This window comes from Schistocerca serialis, chromosome 3 (assembly GCF_023864345.2).
Source record: "Schistocerca serialis cubense isolate TAMUIC-IGC-003099 chromosome 3, iqSchSeri2.2, whole genome shotgun sequence".
Classification (NCBI taxonomy): Eukaryota; Metazoa; Arthropoda; class Insecta; order Orthoptera; family Acrididae; genus Schistocerca; species Schistocerca serialis.
In genome coordinates, this window is record NC_064640.1 from 853,219,008 (window position 1) to 853,239,609 (window position 20,602).

General features: G+C 36.4%; 1 protein-coding gene across 1 annotated transcript in view; it reads right to left on the reverse strand.

The window, feature by feature from the left end:
* LOC126471267 (unconventional myosin-Va-like) overlaps positions 1-20,602 on the reverse strand; it is a 179,787-nt gene that overhangs the window by 66,900 nt on the left and 92,285 nt on the right. Inside the window, exons 5-7 of the mRNA XM_050099386.1 lie at positions 4,347-4,470; positions 3,707-3,896; positions 3,423-3,621 (exon numbers count right to left, since the gene is read on the reverse strand). Coding sequence (XP_049955343.1) covers positions 3,423-3,621; positions 3,707-3,896; positions 4,347-4,470 — 513 coding nt within the window. The remainder of the gene's footprint in view (positions 1-3,422; positions 3,622-3,706; positions 3,897-4,346; positions 4,471-20,602) is intronic.

Below are 20,602 nucleotides of genomic sequence, written 5' to 3' on the forward strand. Positions count from 1 at the left end.
GCACTGATTGTGGTAAAAGAATAAGGAAACAAAACTGTATTTGCAGGCAATGGATTGGGAAAAAATAACACAGAATAATAAATGTGGGATTAATTATAAAACTGCTGGGGAAATGATTGCACTACAAATTGCATCTATTTGCAAACCATTACAAGAAAAATTCCAGTGATGATGTTAGATGAAAAAGATCTTGCATTTCTCCTTGGACCATACTGATTTTTTCAATAATGATGGATGTGCAGGATTTATGTACAGTTCCTTATTATCTAGTGAGAAGGTATCATGAAAGGTTATCCTCAGGAGTCACATTCTCTGGCCACAAAAAATCATAAGATATATTCATTGTATCTCTGTCAATTAAACCTTATACTTATTTCCTCACAAATCATTTGTAATTATTGGTCCATGTACATTGGGTGAAGTTTAACAAAACACAAGAAACTAAATACAGTTCATCAGCATTCTTAAAATAGGGACTTCATAGTTCAAGGATATATTAAACAGGTTGGGAAGCTACAGAAGATGATCACAGCATTTACAATCTTATAGTCATATCAGGAGGGTGAAATCTGTAACTCTGGGCGTACCAAGAGTATCCCGAGAGGAAGCATTCAGTAAGTAATGTAAAGGAGTACAATGCTTTAACATTTCTGGCTCAGTTCTTTACTCCATTATGAGCATGAAATCTGCAGCTAAATGGCAGATGCAAAGCTGCCAGGATTTTTCTATGCTGAAACCAGTAGATTGTATACCATAATCAAAGAAATGAAGCAGATGATGCAAAACTGGGAGAAACTATACTGCTTTCAGAATAAGATTTTCACTCTGCAGCGGAGTGTGTGCCTGTCAGGAAGTTTCACTATACTGCTTGCATATAGTGGCAATGAACTGCTAACTCATTACAAAAACAGCAATAAATTGGATAATAATATTTTAAAATATAACAACTGGAATTTACATAATTATTCATGGTATCAGCAAAGTTTTCTCAGATGAGGTGCAGCTTGGCACAGGGTAAATGACAGCCAGTTGAGTCTTTGATTAGTACCCAACACAGTCAACATGTCTGCAACACATATCATTGTAAATATAATGCTTTCAATCAAAATTTCCATAATCAATCTAGTGTTCATGACAATTTTCGTAACACATGTATATCTTCCATCATGCCTGTGTGAGAAGTGAAACCATTACAGATATGTTGACATTACAACATTTTATTTCTGCGTAAAGAATATTTCATATCAAGTTGCTGTTAACCTAATAAAAATGTACTGGTAATCTAATAACTTACATATTCACACACGCCTTATTGCCACATTCTGCAAAGTAGATGTGAAAGTTAATTTAGTATCAGTTCCAGTCAACTCTACTCTTCACGAAAGAATGCCACTGACATAGGAATGAAGGTGAGTGACCATTATGTGGAATCGTGATGAGGTTGGGTGAATGTGCATTGCTGTTGTTCAACTTTTAACATATTGTTTCTCAGCCACTCATGTGCACTAGTCCTGTCCATTATCTTAGTTGCCTCAGCCAGTTTCCAGCTGCAGAGCTTCATGATAAACCAAGTTACTTCTCATACTACAGGAAACAGACTCAGAAGGAGTATGGATTTCAGTTTGAACTTGTCAGTGCTCCAGGAAAGTGTGTTTTTAGGTGCAAGTACATTTCTTAGGTACGCACAGCCCTTCCATCAGATTGGAGTGATATTAGTTAGCTGGAAAGTAGTGTTTGAGACAGTGAGATCAATGTGGGAATGTTTAGCTTCGATAGAAATTTTTAGAGTAATGTCTTTGTGTGATTCTTTCTCCATTTACATTGACTTTGAACTTCCTTTTCAGTTATTATTGACAACAGCTGCCAGTAGCCAGCTGGAAGTGATGTATTCAACTGACAGCATTTATCATTTTCCAGTCCAGAGCTCATATCTCTGAATCTGTCCTGAAAGTAGTTTCGTAAGTACAGGGCTTTCAATTATTGACTCTGGAGTACTGAGAAGTTCAACCCTCTCTCACAGGTCAAGTCAAGGCTGGCAACCCTTATTTCAACTTACTGGGTAGTGTGGCAGTGCCGAGAAGTTATCCAGTTCTACTAATAATGCTTTAGATTAAATCTACAGAGCAGTAAATCACATTATTTGTGTAGCACACAGGTCATTGCTAAGAGTAGTGCATTCCAACTGCTGCCATGGGTGGAATTGCATGCAATGCCACAGAAGCTCTGACATATGGACAAAAGGAATGTTTCAAACCCAACATTGCATAGTAATGAATGCAGCCATAAGGGTGATTGTTGTTTTAGTAATATAGTGGGGTTTAATAGCTGTTATTAAAATAGAATAAAAAGTTATGAAAGTAGTGATAAAATTATAATATGGTTTATAGGAAATTAGGAGTAGCATAGTATACAAATACTAGTTTGACCAAGAGAGAATGAAATTTTTCACAGAAAAAAAACAAACATGAAGAAATTAAGACCAAAGATGAGTTGTGTAACAACTGCAGGTGTAAATTGATTCCAATAGAAAATAAACTGTTTTTTTATTAACAAGAATATGAATTTTATTGGCTGGAAAGACAATTTCTCAGAGTTTTGCTTAATTGAATAATAAAGGTAATTATCTCATGTTAGTGCGTAGGTGCTCACCCAGAGGATACCAGCTTTAATGGTGGTGATGGAAGAAAGTTTCATCACAGGAATCTGGACAAGGGGATGAGGCAGGGAAAAGGTGGAAGCAGAGAAGAGAGGTGGGGTAACATCCCTAAAGTGTGTCACTCAGTCACTATGAGAGGGCATTTTGTACTGTTGGTTATTCCTCAATCAAACGTGAATGTAAAGTTTTACAAACACCCTCCAAGGATTTGATTTGAAGAATGAAGTATGTGAAGTGAGAGTTTACTTTCATTCCATGCTAATCTGCAATGACAGAAAAAAACTGCACTGCAAAAGCACTCAGCACAGTCAACTACACAAGAAAAAAAAGAGAAAAAATAAAAAAAAGAAAGAAGAAAAATGAAATGGACACTTCACTGCTGGGTCACAAGATGAAAGCAACAAACATTTTCCACTAGTACCTGATAGAGAAACCAGCATGGTATTTGTGCTTAGCCATGAAGTTCAGCATTAAGAAAGGGACTATCTGGAAACATCTAAAAAATTGGCATAATTATGAACTCTTAAAAAGACCACAGAAAACTACAACTGTTATTGCTGATTTGGTCTCAGTCCTCTATGCATTCTCCTATTGTTAAGTTTTGTTACTGAGAAGAAAGCTTAGAATAATACATTGTTTCCACATTACAGCAGTCTGTATTATCACCTCTTCATGCATGTGTGTTTCCTCCTAAGACATCCTGTACATGCTATAAGCTGTTTTACTGAAGTTTTTAAACATCAATATGATTTGAATTAATATTCACCAGCTTTTCTAAAGTCACTCTTATAATTTCATGTTGCATAAAAGCCTCAGTTTGAGTTTGTGGGCTTTTAGTTAAGCTTGGAGACAAAAGCTTGTGCTGATTATCATTCTCCTCTCTGAGTTTCTCATTTTCTTGTTGGAGTTGTTCTCTTTCTGCTTGCCACTTATTTTTCTCTTGGTGCAATTCATCTTCCAGCTGCCTACATGAATTTACAGTTTAAATAGTTAATGATTCCCAGACTTAACTAACAAAAGTAAGATATGGTACTGCATTTTTGCACATACCTGTTTATCTTCTTCTGTGCTTCAAATGCCAGTACTAGCTGCACAACCTCATTTATTAAGTGTACATGACTTCCATAGTTGATACTAGCAACATTCTTCAAACCTTCAGTTTGCTTTGCTAGAATACTGTGTAACTGAATGCATTCCTCTCGCCATCTGTCAACTTCAAGTTGCAGCTGAATGTACTGCTCTGAATGAGAACAAATTTATAACACTGTCATAAATAAATGAAATTAATACTAATTCAAGTATAACAAAATAACACCAGTCGTGTAGAAAATCAGATGTTATGCTGTTGAACAGTCACCTGTGAATGTCAAGTTACCATCCCTAGAGTATTTGGAAACACAGACTTAAAATGCACATCAGGAACACATTCTCAAACATTATATCTATTATATTTGTTTTAGTGTTATAGCAATTTTATACCTTTAGCATGTAGTATGATAGAATAATTATTTCTGTCTAGAACTGGCAGTATTTGTAAAAACCTGCACTTACAGAAGTCCTCAATTATTAGAAAGAGCATCTATGGAGGGAAAAAAACTGTTTTTCAGAATGAAAACCATGAACTTGGCCATTTGGGAACAACAGCAACAAGAAAGATCCTTACTACGATGAAGGAACAATTTGATCTTACTTAGCAATTCTTCTCGTCCTGGACCATCATCTAATGTTTGATTAGAACAGCAATCATTGAATGATAGCTGAAGTTTAGTCATATTTGCATGTAATCTTCGATTTTCCACTTCCAGTTGCTGCAACTGAAATTGAAATATAAAAGGTGTCTCAAGAATGATGCCTCAGAGATAACAGATACTTAAAACAGAATTAAACTGACTCAACACTGCTCAGTTTATGTTCCTGGCTAAAAACAGATTTTTATGTAATGATGTCACCTATCATTTTATATGTACAATTTGAGGCACCTTAATATGCAGTGGTCTTTGTAGTATTGCATACTTGAGATTACCTCAGAGTCTGTCACACATCTATAAGCATGAAGAACATTGTCTCTTAACTGTGTCCACATTGGAGTCTATTTCTCAACAGAGTATTTGTTAAACAAACATGCTGTAAAAATGTCAATTTTCTCTGGTCCTCTTTCCTAACAGTTAGTTGAAAATGGAGCTATTTATGCTTTTTAACACTACTGGTGAATGGGGTTGTTCATATTAATAGTTGGGTCTTTCGCAGCTCTGTTTATTTTATAATCAGTTTCATCATACCAATAACAAACACCCACAGCCACTGCACATACCAAGTGTTTAACAGTGTCATGTGTAGCCTGCAACATCAAATGTTGCCTAAAGAAATAGTTGTTTTATGTTATGGACTAAAATCAACATCCAAGTTTTATTCCAGTTTCAACACCATGTCTAAATGCCGTAATATACATGTTTAAAATACTCTAATGCTACCTATGAATGAGCACTTTTTAAAAAACAAAAATTATGACATTGTAGCCTCATTGCCTGGGAGGCCCCATCCAGGAAAGTTCAGCCCCGGGTTGCAAGTCTTATTTCAGGTGATGCAATGTTGGGTGGCTTGCATGTCAGTGGTGGTGGTGGTAGTGGTGGTAGTGGTGGTGGTGGTGGTGGTGACACAACACGGCAGGAAATCGAACCTGGGCCCACTGCATGGCAGGCAAACACATTGCCACTCAGCTAAGCAGGGTGACTACTAATAACAAATCAACATACATACACTGCAGACCACCATATAGTGCACAGCAGAGGGTACTTTGTGCCACTATTAATCACTTCCTCTCCTGGTTGACTTGCAAATGGAGCAATGAAGAAATGAATATCTAAAAGCCTCCATAGAGGCCCTAATTTCTTACAGCTTATCTTCATGATCCTTATGTGAAATGCATGTTGGTAGCAGTAGATTCATTATGTAGTCAGCCTCAAATGTTGGTTCTCTAAATTTCAGGAATAATGCCTTGCAGAAAGAGCATTATCTTTCCTCAAGGGATTCTCATTTAAGTTCATAAAGCATCTTCATAACACTTGTGTGCTGATGGTGCCATGTACCCCTCATTCACCTAAAGGGATCAGCAACCCCTCAGACACTGAACCATCATGGGCTTGCATATGTACAAGGTATTGCCTCACTGCATTGAACTGATCACATAAAGGATGACAGACAGCAGGACGAGCACCACCAGAGGTCCTCCACGTCAGGGACCTATTTCCTCAACTGGGTTGTGTGCAGAACTGGATTGGCATGAATTCCTCCATGTCCCATCTATACAGGACAGTGCAAGCCAATACGATTTGACGGTTCACCACACCAGGGTTCTGGGCCAATTCACACACAACCTCTAAGCAGCTAATTAGTCAGGGCCTGATCAGAAGCCACCACAGCAGCACTTATAACTTTCCAGTGATATCCTGAGACATACCTGTCAACCAGCTATGTTGAGCACTCAACCTCTGTCATTAGGGACTATCTGTGGCATGGTCTTCATGCCCCACAATGTTTATTCACTGAGTGTTCCAGGTGTGTGCCTGTTAGTGTCAGAGAAGTGATATTGTATTTTATTGAGAAGAGTTTTCCTTTGTTATTAAATCTCTCTATTGTGGTTGTAATAGACCCTTGATCTTGTTTAGCTGTATCTTACTATTTCTTATCAATCATCTACCCATGGGACAAATTGCAGATTGAATCTATTGGTAACAAATCCAGCTGCCCACTCTGAAATGCTTCATGTCTTCCTTTAATCCAACCTGATGGGGATGCCAAATACTTGAATGAATGAATAGCACTAGCATTCTATACACCATCTCCTTTATGGATGAGCTACACTTTGCCAAAATTCTTCAACTAAAATGAAGTCTACCATTCACCTTCCCTACTGCCATTCTGAGGTATTCATTCCACTTCATATCTACATCTACATCCAATCATTTCACTTATGTCGTACTGCACAGCCACAGAAAAAAAAAAAACCTATACAAAGGGTAGAAACTGGCACATCCCCATTATGATTACAAAAGTGGCCTCCTGCTGCTGCTCATTTGATACAGAAGTCTTATGATAACACAGCTATAAAACATTCTCATAAAAATAGGAGCATGCCATGCTGAAACTTTTGCTTCCACTGATAGAAATACGTTGCACAGAAGCTCGCTAAAAAGTGTATAATCAACTGTTTGAAATATTTCTCAATAATAGTTGCAAAGAGGATCCAAGTTTGTACCATTTATCCATCTTATTTGCTAAGTGAATAACAATTTCTGATAATTAGACAAAGTTAATTAGCAACAGTTAGAAAAAGTACCCTTTTAAGAAAGTGTCATTTGCAGCCTGTCTAAGTTTTCTGATTTATCATGGTATAGTTCTCTAACTGGATTCTTTCATGTCATGGTATAGTCCTCTAAATATATGTTTACAATAAGAATATCCCTCCTAACAAATCTTTCTTACTACTATATTGAAAGTCATTACTGAATTGAATCTTTACAATAGGAAATGTTCCCATACATCACAGCTATTAACTACAGGCAGTGTAGATAACTGTTATGAGCCTGTAACAAGAGGACTGAGTGGAGAGCAAAAAGTTTCACTTCTTAATCAATACTGGTTCTGTGCTACTGATATAGGATAATTGCAGATTAGAAACTGACATTTGTTTTATGTGGGTGACATGAGCTGCGTACAATTTAATAAAGTATTGAGGAAGATTAGCTCAACATCCTTCTGGTAATGACAAATCAACCATGTCCTCCTCAACAGTAATATCTCATCATTCACCATAACTGATTTAGGAAAAATAAAAAACGTGTTTGAAACCTGGGAAAAATAGGCAACTTTATCTCCACAAAAAATTAAGACCTGCCATGCAAGTGCATGAGGTCGGGCTTGCTGATCACAGCTTACTGTAATTGGGATAGTGCTGTAGGTTAACATCAACAGTGATCTGATAAACAATTAACCATTATGATAAAATTCTCTTGACCTCACAATAACATCAAATGGTGTAAAATCATCAAGCCCTTGGGCCAAGTACTCCTCTGCCATTGTCAAGTGGTGACTATCTTTTGGTTGCTGCCATCATACTTATACAGCAGTGCTTCCTTCTTTGATGTCACTGGTGTTTGCTCCACTGCCATATAGTGTAATACTTTCATTGCACACCCACAGCACCCACTTCAATTTTCTGATGGTAGGGTCCCAAGGCTTGCTTAACTATAGGCCATCAACTTCATTGAGAGTGTTGTTACAAATTTTTATCTCTATGGCTTTTTTAATTATGATATCCTAGAAACAACACATCTGTGTAATAACTGATGTCTTTTTGAATGAAATGTGATGTCTGTTTTCCAGAGCATGCTCTGCTACCACTGATCCCTCAGGGTAACAAAAGTGAAAGTATCTTGTGTTCTACTCAGCACTGTTCATTAGTATGCACAGTCTGTCCAACATAAAAATATCCACACCCACACAGTATTTTATGTACTACTGGCATTCAAACACCTATACCATCTTTCAAAGGACTGATGAGTCGTGAAACTTTTGTTGGAGCCCTGATGACCGAATCTATTTCATGCCTCTTTAGGAAATGACTGATCTTTCCCATTATTGAGCCATAGAATGGAAAAAACACAAGCTTATATTTCTTCTCGGGGCCCTTCTGCTTCTATGTTTCTGGGAAGATGGCTTTTGAAATCTGGCGATTGTTGTAGCTGTTTTCCTTGAATATTTTCTGTAAGTGACTCAGTTCCTTTGGCAACCTCCCAGTGTATGAGAGAGCTTTCTATTGATGCACCAAGGTCCTCAGAACAAAACATTTCTGTGACAGATCGTGATAGCTGTTAGCTTGCAGATCCCGATGTGTGTGGGTGGATTTCCAGTAAACACTGTGACTGAGACACACATTGCCTTACAGCAGATGAGGACATCAAGGAACAGCAAGGCACTATAGGTCTCCACCTCAATTGTGAACTTTATATTGTCATGGATATTGTTGATGTGATCCAAGAATTACCCCAGTTTTTTCACATCAATGAGACCAGATGATGAATGTGTCATTGATGTAATGATAAAAGCAATCAGACTTTGCAGGAGGCATGTCCAGCATGATGTTCTCCATAAACAAGTTGGGTATAACTAGAGCTAACGGACTTTCCAATGTGAGGCCGTCCATCTGATTTTGTATGATGGAGAATATAGAATGTTTTAATCAGACAAATGCTTTTCACTGGATGTGGCTCCTGCAAAGCCTAGTTGCTTTTTTCATTACATTGACAATACATTCATCATCTGGTCTCATGAATGTAAAAAGCTTGGGGAATTCTTGGACCACATCAACAATATCCGTGACACCATCAAATTCACAATGGAGGTAGAGACTGGTAGTGCCTTGCACTTCCTTGATGTCCTCATCTGCCATAAAGCAATTTGTGTGTCAGCCACAGTGTTTTTCTGGAAACCCACCCACACATACTGCAGACTGCAGATATCTGCACATTAACAGCTATCACTATCTGTCACAAAAATATTCTGTTCTGAGGATCTTAGTGCATTGTGTGGAAGGTGTCTCAGATGCTTAAAACCTGCTGAAGGAACTGAGCCACATACAGAAAGTATTCAAGGAAAACAGATACACTTGTTACCAGATTTCACAAACCACCTTCCTGAAAACACAGGAGCAGAAGGACCCTGAATAAAACTCAATGAAGCTTATGTTTTTTCCGTTCTGTGGTTCATTAATCAGAAATATTAGCCACTTCTTAAAGGGGTATGAAACAGATTCAGTCTACAGGCCTCCAACAAAAATTTGACAACTCACGAGACCTGTAAAACTGATGTAGGCCTCAGAATGCCAGGAGTATATAAAATACTGTGTGAGCATTGACAGTTTTCTGTCAGACAGAACACGAGAGATGCTTTCCCCTGTCATGTCATAAGAAATCAGTGATAGTAGAGCATGCTCTAGAATATTCACATTATACTGCATTCAAAGAGACATCATTTATTACATGGACTAGTTGCTTCTGGGATAGCATAATTAAAGAAGTGATAGATAAAAGTTTGTGAAAACACCCTCAGCAAAGGTGGTAGCCTACCGTTGAGCAAGGATTGTAACACAGCCATCAGAAAGCTGAAGCAGGTGCAGCAGGGGTGCAATGCAAACATTACCCTATATGGTGCTGGAGTGAGCACCAGTGACGTCATGTAAGGCAATGCAGCAGTAAAGGATGTTAGCGGCAACCAAAAGACAGTCACTACTTGACAGTTGACAAGGAGTACTTGACTGAAAGCTTGTGAGTTTTAAACCACTTGCTGCAGCTGGAAGTTCAAGAGAGTTTTAGTGGTACATATCACTGCAAAACCATGCATTAATATAAATCCTACATAATATTTTAAATGACTCCACATCATACTTAATCAACATGGAACGAGGTTCAGAAATGTTACATTTATGTATGGCCAACTTCACTGATTTGTACATCACTAAAACTAACCGACTTACAGTTAAGATCTTCCCAATTTCATATTCAAAAAAGATAAAAGGAGCACTAACAACTAGCCTCATGTTAGCACTTTGCCGTCCTCACATCTCGTACAAATTTATACACTTGGCGCCAGCAGCACTAATTCAGATTACTTGGCTTGTCACTGGCCACTTATCACCTTTCCATAGATGACAAGCTTCTAAAACATTGACTTTTGTGAGCTTTAATTTTCCAGAAATCCTCTATTTTGCCATGTCATTCCACAAACTCAAACTTTCTTTTCAAGTAACTTCTTTGCAAGTTCTACACTGTTATAATAATCAGCCATGCAGAAGTGGTGCCACTTTCCCTCAGAAGGTGTCAATAGTTCCATCACTGTTTTTGCTAAAGGCTGTCCAGCACCGGAATATGTCTCGAATGAAGAAATGTATCCTGTACTCAAATCACACAGCATCCGAATGAGTATGCTGTATTTCATAATTTTTGATGGATTATAAACTTTAAATTTAACTGTCCACCCAGTTGTGTCATTCCTTTATCAGTTGAGATGTTCAGACTTGGATTAAACATTTCTTCAAACTTTTTGGAAAAATAATCTATTATGAATTGCACTTTGACTAGCCGGTCGGCATTATCCAGTTTACTGTTGCTGTTGGAAAAATGTAAAAATGATAATATTTGTCTGAATCGGTTGCAGGACATCGTTTTGCAAAATATCAGTGTGTCTATCAATGGATTTGTTGACCAATAATCATCAATCCTTGCTGTATTTATAATTCTCATAAGTATAGCAGCCCAAACCAACTTCTATGCTTGGGTCCCATAACGTTGACAAATTTGGCATTTTTTAAATCCAGTTTCCTTCTCTTGCAATTTTGACTATAGTACTTGTTGGATTCGTTGCTCATATAGTCAAATAGATCGTTGCCGACATCTAATTCTACGATATCCTCGATGCTCTGTGTATTTTTGGGAAATATGTTTGGACCCGAGGATCCTTAAAATTTATTATTGGTCTTTGGTAAATCAAAGTCTGACCCCTGTGCACTGTCTTCTTCATCTGATTCAGCTGAATCAGTTGGAAACCGTAGCCTTCAATGAACTCTTCTTCGACGTATTTTACTATCTTCCTACGATTCTGCTTCACTTTAATTTTTTTGATATTCTATGTCTTCTTCCTAATCAGCCAAGTTATTCAAAATGTCAGACAAGACGTCTGCACCTTCATTGTAAATAATCCTATTTTCTCTTTCATCTGCCATGATGAAAGGGTGCAAGTACTTATAAAAACAAGAAACTTATTGATGTGTTTAACTTATTGTTACCTAAACAAAACACCAACAGAATGCAAAAGATACTGAAGTGCTGGCGCTGGCCACTACATCATACTATGCTCATGACACCACTGTGGTGTCACCGACCACTGAGCGATACTATGCAGACGACACCACTGTGGCGTCGCCGGCCATTGGCCGCTATTTTGTGCACGACACCACTATTGTATCACCAGACAACGTAGTGTTAATATTTCTGAATTATGAGAAGGAATTTGTTCTGTCCTGTGATGCAAATAGCTAGCCAGGAGGCTGTACTATAAGCAAAGATGTGAATGGGAAAGAGCATCTTGCAGCCTACGCATCAAAACAGTTAAATGAAGCTGCAAAATTACTTGAGTGTGGAAAAGGAAATGTTGAGTTTGATGTGTGGTATCATGTACTTCAGGCGCTATATTTATGCCAGGAAATTGAAAGTCTTAAATGATCACACAGTGTCAAAATGGCTATTAAGCTTGAAGGAGGCTCCAAGCAGGTGGACTTGGTGGGAATTGAAATTAAACAAATTTGACTGGAGGAGATTTATAAGCCAGGCAGAAAGCACATAAAATGCAGACGGATTAAGCAGAAAGTTTGGTGTCATATGGACACTTGGCTGTAACCATACAGAATGATAGAAGCTGCTAACTGCTGATGCTGACTTCAAGCTATTCAAAACATAGCCACAATCTGCCATGCACAATGGAATGCTAGGTAGGGCACTGAAGCTTGAGCCATGCATCATGATGTCTGCTGCATTATGGGAAGAAGTATTGAAAGAAGTTCACACCCACATTCTAACTGGTCACAGAGGTCAAAGAACAATAGATTGTAAGGTTGCTCAACAATATTGGTGAAGAGTGTGAATACAGGATGTTGACAAGTATGTGAGAAATTGTGTGCTAGGTGCATAGTGTGCTTCATCAGCAAGTACCACTGGTAAAGGGACACCCTCCTCTAACATTACCTTTATTCAACAGAAGTTATCGATAGCAAAAAAAATCTTCCTACCTTATAAACAGGTTAATATTATCTCATCGGTTTAACTAAAAGAATTTCATATGATTTTGTGAATGATGTATTATACTTCACTCTAAAATGTATAAAAAGACATTATTTTATTACAATTGATATGTATTACCTGTATATTTACAGTTAAAATTAATTTTCTTTTGGAAATATTTGAAATCACGAAATATCTGGCTCACTTAAAATTCCTATTATTAATTGCACAATCTGATAATATTTATTAAATTTATTTCTGGTCTCATTTATAAAATAATTATATAGCTTTGTGAAAATTTTTCTTTTGTCAAGAAAGTTTGTAAACCCTGTTTTGTAAACTCTTTGGACTGTTGTTAGTACCACAGAATGAAGTAATAGTGGGCACAACTCTGATGGAATTGGACATGTTCTTAATTTTGGCAATAAAAATAAAATTTTTGGTTTTATGGAAGTGTAAATTGTAAAGACAGTGTGATATAGAGAAATGTGATACAATAAAAAAAGTACAAAAACAGAAATTACACAACAGACTCACTTAACAGTTATCATGTCATCTGAAAACCTACAAAGTCAAAAAATTGAAGCCTCAAGAATCAACCCCTAGATGTGACAAACTGGAGCCAATGATGAGAAAAGAAGGTAAGTAAAAAAGTTTATTTGTCAATCTTACTCCTCTCAAAGCTTATGAAACAAGTCAATTATTTAGAAGAGTGAAAATCAACTGTTGATGTGAGGGAGGGTAATTTTACAATTGGTGGCGTGATCAATTGACTGATAATGAAGTGTTGTCTGTTAGAGAAGGGACAGTGATTTGTGCCATTTGCAGTTTATATTGAATTTCCCATCACTCAGAGAAAGAAGACCGAGAGCTGCACAGCCAAGTTATAACAACAGTGATGAGATATTTCCCATAATGATGAACCGGATCAATTGAAAGAGGACTTTACAACTACAATGAGGGACATCAAAAAGGAAAGCTAAGTACAAAGTATTTGTGAAATTAATTTGTTTGTGTACTTGTGTGATTGTTAACAAAATGAATAGAGATGAGAGCAGGTGTGATGTAGAAGTGGAAGCTGTGGGACCCAGTCAGGACATGTATGAGCCGAGTGAAAATGTAGTCAGCAAAGAAACAATAAAAACTGATATTTTGCAGTTAATTTGGGCAAAGCTAGAGGAAATGAAGACAGATAATAACAGTAAATTTAGTGCATTAATGAGCAGTCAACTGAAATAAGCACGGACAATGATAGAAAATTTACTTCACTACAAGGACAATTAAATGACCTAAAAGCTGAAAACAATAGTAAAATGGATAAGGTACAATACCAAACAGACCAACTTAGTAATCACGTTTCAGAGCTAAAAAGTGGGTTGTCCGAGGGATTAAGAAGTGTGAACAAAAAAGTTGATGTCTTAGAAAATAAAATTATTGTTTTGGAAAATGAGTTAGTTGCCGAGTCTGAAAGACAGATGAAGAATGTTAATGACATCAGAGTTGAACAGAAGGTCATAGCAGAAAAAATGGAACAGAACTTTAGTAGTTTAAATCAAAGAATTTTAAATGTTGAAAACAGTATGCAAACTAATGTAAATGTTTTAGATCAAAAAATTTCAGCAGTTCAGGAAAACTGTATTTACAAAAATCTGCATTCAAACAATAGTGTTGCATGGTGCAACATTCCAATCAAAATTTTTTCTGTAAGACAATTCACATCCAGTAGATCTTCTGCACCACTGTAAAGAGAGTTGTGTGTCAGGCATGAGTGATAGTCAAAAAATTAAATTTGTTAAAAGATGTCTTGAAGGCGAAGCTCTGTCTTGGGTAAATCTAAATTTAAGTCAGTGGGAAACATCTCAAAGTTTCAAAAAAAGTTTTTTAAATAAATTATAGTTAGAAGCTGAACAGTGAAGACTTAAAAGTGAACTTTTGAATAGTCCTAATTATAGGAATTGGGCAATACCCTGAAAGAGTTTTGTAAGAATCAACTTCAGAAATTTATGCACCTTGATGAACCATTTGATGAAATGGCAATGACTGATGCACTTGAAAGGAGATTACCAAAAAGGTTGCAGTGGGATTTAGTGCACAGACCTGATGATTGCCTTGAACAATTTTTACAATATGTTGACAGGCTGGATAGGGCAGTAGAAAGAAGCATGTACCATAATAATCAAAATGAGAGAGATTACAATGGTAATAACTACAGAAACAGAGATAATGGTAGCTTCTATCAGGATCAAAATGTTAATAGAGACATAAATTTTTAATATCAGCAGGATAGGAATAATGGGGATAACCTAGGGCAATTTAATAGAAGAAACAATTGTAGATGTAACTACTCGGGAAACAGCAATCCGCCTCAATGAAGGTCCATAGTTTTGGGGCATGGAAACACAAAAAGCATGGGACCTTCAATTTACACTTTTAATTTCTCACTTATGTTTTGATAAAAAGCTTTGAGATACTATATTTAATTACAGTGTTATCAGTACCAATTACAAACCAGAATGTGACACTAATGGGAGTTTTGATGCAGTATGTACTAAGGATTTCTTCTTTTGGTCAGAAAACAGTGTTATTGATGTATACCAGTCAGGTGATGACTCCACTGGATCTGAACTAGATAGTATTTTTTATATAGATGCAAATGAGAGCTGTGAAATGACTGAAGTTGGTATGTCTGAGACTGGTAGCTTATTCAGAATGAATGTATGATCATCAATCATAATCAACAATCATACTCATCAATCATACTCATAAATCATACTCATCAATCATACTCATCAATCATACTCATCAATCATACTCATCAATCACACTCATCAATCATACTCATCAATCATACTCATCAATCGTAATCATCAATCATAATCATCATCAGGGATTATGATTATGATGATTATCGTGTAGTTGTGGAGTTTAAGAATAATGAAGTTTCAGAGTTATTTGTGAATAAAGGTAAGGTGATGTATGTGTTGATGTAAGTGAGAGTCTTGGAATACCAGTCCAGTCAAAGCAGTTTTTCATTAATATCACACAGAGTAATGAGTTATCTGTAAGCCAAGAGAAAAAGGTCAAAACCTTTTTAAGTTTGTTTTGGACGAGACTGATGGTAACATAGCAAAATGCGCATTCTGGAATAAGTTAGCTGTAGTTAGTCAAAATTTATATCCAAATTGGTGGAAAGAAGTCAAAGAAGATCTGAGCAGGAAGTGTAATTTTGACAGTAATATATTTTTTGTGTTCCTTCTGTAATAAGTGAGGTCAGTTGCACTATGGAATCCATTCCTTGTCGTTAATCTATACCTGACAAAATGAGTAACCAAAGTGATTCTATGATATCAGTAAAGTTGATTAAACCCTGTAAAAACAGTGTGGATGTAGCATTTGACAAAATTGAAAGTGACATTTTACATGAAGTGTCTATTATCAGAGATGATGATTCAGATTTTGAATGTCCATACATTAACATTAAGATTGATCAGTGGGAAGGGAACTGTTTGTTTGAGACAGGTACCAATTTGTGGTATATCCGAACAGTTTAGAGACAAGATCCAGCATAATAAGAATTTTGTGGAAATGTCCATTGCACGTGTAAAGATAGGAGGAACTAGTGGTAAGTAAAGCATGTATGTAAAATGTTAAAGTACTGTTAACTTTTAGTATAGAGGACAAGACCTGTGACCATGGATGCTTATTTATCTAGAAGAAAATACACACTACGTTTGCAGATTCATAGGACTACATAATTGTGGTGTGTTTATCATGAATGTAGTATGTAAGATAATGTCATTCCTAGAGTTTTGTCTTATCTATAGGCTGTTCAAATTTATGATGCACTATATAATGATGTTTTGTAATAGATTTGTGCTTTAGAATATGATACATATATGCTATGAGACTACATGAGTAGATCCTTTTGCAATTTTGAAATGGGATAATATACATAATTTGTACTGTAAAAAATATGAATAGTATGTTAGTATATCTGTGTGTATCACCTTGTTAGTTTATTCTTTCCATTGCAGTTAACTCCGTTTATCAAAGTTTCATATGTGAACCATTTTTAAATCTAATCTCAGATAAGTAACTGCTTTTGGAAACTTAATAGGGAGAGCATACTTTGTGTGATGTAAACAAGGTATTGAACAGCATAATTAGTACATAAAACAATGTTTCAGGATTTGGTTGAATGCTAGACTGAAAGTTTGAGAACTCTAGGGAGGAAACTGAATGCTGTGGGTAGATTCACTCCCACACTGCTGTATGGCTGTACCTGGCTGGACCAGTCAACTTACAAGAAATCGTAGGTGCTGGGTAATGTACTCAAGCACCTGCCAACTACATCAGTGTTGTGACTGAGATTTGTAAATTGTTAACCAAGACTACCAAAGACAGTGTTATTTCGCATAAATGTAAGTTTTTTTTTAAGTGGGGGGATTAAATTCCCAATACATTATGTAACTTTGAATCAGTATGTATATATATTTTTTATCAGTTGTAAATGAGTCTTCTAGGCCTTTATGTATGTAGGTTAGTTTGTATGTCTTCCACACTATTTGCTAGCATAGTCAATATAACAAGATGTATACATGTCTACTTCCATACACTGATTTTTGTCCTCAAGCTACTTTATTATGTCATCATTTAAAGCTATTTATGACTCTCCCTCCTTTCATGAATCAACATATCCTCAAATACTCTGGTTTATGTAGCTGATTGATTTTGTACTATATTCCTACTCATAATTGAGTATATTTCTTTGGTCTGTACCCATCGTCGTATTTTTAGAGTCGGCTCACTCATCGTACACTTAGGCTCTGAATTTTTTCTCGTCTCTTTTTAAGGCTTTGAAGGTGTGATTTTATGGATGTGTACTTACAATTTGTAATTATAGTCTCTGTACTTATTTCCATAGTGTAGTGTTGTAATGTTTTGACTTTGTATTATTTGTCTTTTAACAGTATGCTCCACAGATCTGAAGAGCTGAATGCCATGCCCTGACATATGTATAGATTATGACTTGTATAGCAGATATTTTTCTGTTTTCTGTAATATGTTATGTACCAGATACTTCTATACATCAGTATTCAACCTTTTGGCATCATTTTGTATACCGATTGTCAAACTTTATAGTCTGTCACAAAATATTGTAAACAAACCGTTTCAAAATTTTGTGAAGGGGATACTGTAAAGGGACACCATCCTCTAACATTACCTTTATTCAACAGAAGTTATAGATACCAAAAATTCTTTCTACCTTTTGAACAGGTTAATATTGTCTCAGCTATTTAACTGAAAGAATTTCATATGCTTTTGTATGTGATGTATTATATTTCAGACTAAAATGCACAAGGAGAAATTATTTTATTACTTTATCACAATCTATATGTATTGACACTCTATGTACAGTTACAATTACTTTTCTTTTAGAAATATTTTAAATTACAAAATATCTGGCATACTTAAAATTCCTATTGTTAATTGCACAATCTGACAATATTTATTTCTGGTGTCATCTATAAAATGATATAGCTTGGTAAAGATCCCTCTTTTGTCAAGAAAGTTTGTAAACTCTTTTTGTTTTGTAAAATCTCTTGAATATTTTTAGTACTGCAGAATGAAGTAGTAGTGGGTATGGATCTGATGGAATTGAATGAGATTTTAATTTTGGCAATAACAATGCAATTCTAGGCTTTATGGAAGTGGAAATTGTAAAGACAGTGTGATATCAAAAAAGCACAAAAATAGAAATTACACAGCAGACTTACTTAATAGTTAGCATGTAATTTGAAACCTACAGAGTCAAAAAAATTTAAGCTTCAAGAATCAACCCCTAGATGTGACAAACTAGAGCCAACAATAAGGAAAGAAGATATGTAAAAAAGTTTATTCGTAAATCTTACTTCTCTCAAAGCTTATGAAACTGGTCAATTATTTACAAGAGTGATAATCAACTGGTGATGCAAGGGAGGGTAAGATTACACAATTCAATGATTACCAGGATCACCCAGACCATTTTAGATGGTTGGAATGAACAGTTTTGCGTCCATTGAGCCAAAAACGGTGGGAAACCACTCCTTTTTGACTATCATAGACCACATTTTGTGTTACCTTGCAAAGATTACAAATCAGCTAGCAATTACAGTAGCACAAGCAATTGTGAATAACTGGTTACTGAAGTTTGGCATCCCCAACATGATAATCACTGAACAGGACACCATCATTATGTCAGAGATAATGAAACAGCCATTACATCCATCACACATCTGGAAACAAAGAACCAGTCCTTGCACCTGCAGTCTAAAGAGAGGACTGAACACATTCACCAAACCATAGATAAGGTGCTGAGCTATTACTTCAACAGTCACCATAATGACTAGGATGTATACTTACCCTGTGTAATGGCTGTATATAATTGAAAGGCGCACATTAGTGTTGGGTTGTAACCATATAAGGTGACACATGGAAGAAAGATGCCATAACCTTTTGAGGTATTAAACCTAAGATAGGGAAAAAATGGGAAACATATGGAATTATCGCAAAGCATTAAAAGATATAAGAAAGCAAATGCAAAAGGCAAGCAATAAGGCATTCGATTGGCAAGAGAAAATGGGACAGTATAAAGTTAAACTGCCAGAGTACAGAGCCAAGTGAAGGGTAATGTTAACTGGCCCCTATAACCAAAGAGTAAACTGAAGAAATTTATTACGCAATATTATGGGCCATATCAAGCTGTGGAAATGACATCACTAGTAAACATTCCATTGCAGTTTCTGACACACAAACCATTGCTCAGGTGGAGCACAGTTAATCTTTTAAAGGTGCTTCAGATACTACTACAATTGCCAGCACCACTACTTGGAAAGAAGATAGATGGCAAGAGTAAAGGGGAGTAAAGAATCAAACTCGCATGCAGGCTGCACACAAGATACCATATGTTCTCTGGTCACGCACATAAGTGGTTTGTATGTATATTTTATGAATATTTTTTGTATGATTTATTGTATGGGAGATATGGAGTACATGATAAACTTCATGGTAGATTCTGTTGTGTTTGTATAGTTCTCTTATTTTTCTGTTAGTGTTTTCACTTTGATCTGTTTTCTAGTAATAGGCTTGGTATGAAGTGCAATACAGGAGTGGAACACATGTATTTCAGCAAAAAAGAATGAGTTATATCATGTCTGGTGTATAACAATGGACCATGGGCAGTGTTCTCATGAGGGGGACGTAGGGTGATGCAGATTCCATTTCCCCAGGTGGTGTTGCCACCAAATATGGGCATGAGTGCAGTCTTTGCAAGGAAATTTGGTTACTTGCAATATTATTTTACTTGTGCATGAATTTTTCTTGGGATAGGGTGTTCATTTCTTGTGGTTTCATGTCAAGAAGAGTATGCTTGGATTATGGGAACCATTCCAAACTGTAGTATTTTTTGTGCACTTTTTATTGTTATTTGTACTGTTTATGTAGTGAGTTATGGGTTGTGTATTCAGTTTGAGGGTGTATCCAAAATTATGTTTGTTTGTTCTAAATAGTGGAAAGCTCTGGAGAAATACACACAACTAAGGACACACGAGGTGATGCTGATCTCCAAACAAAGGGGATGCTATGTGTTAATGTTAGTGGATGAGATTTGTCAATGGCAGAGAGGATGGGTTACATTATGCCTAACTCAGATGCTCCAGACTGACACAAAGGTGTGTGAGAGTTATTTTTAGGTTGGTCAGTTGGTTGGTTGGTTGGTTGGTTGGTTGGGGTTGAAGGAACTAAACAGCAAGGTCATCAGTCGCTTGTTTCAAAGGTGGTCCATTCAGACAGTCTAACATCTCAGAAAAGTCAGAATGATGAAAGGAAAAGGCAAAAAAATGTAAAAGTGCAGTCGTGCCGTCAATGGCAAAAACAAAATGAGGGAATTCGGCAAGAGAGCAACTCCAAGGCTATGCTAGAAGCAGGAAATATCCCACCTCTGAATGCCTTTAAATAGCAGGTGGTCTTGCCTCTACTGCATCAACCACTAGAATGTAGACGTGTGTACTGGAAAAGGAGACTAACTAATTCTAAAAAGTGATAAAAACAGAGTAAAAGGGAAAGAAAAGAGGATCTT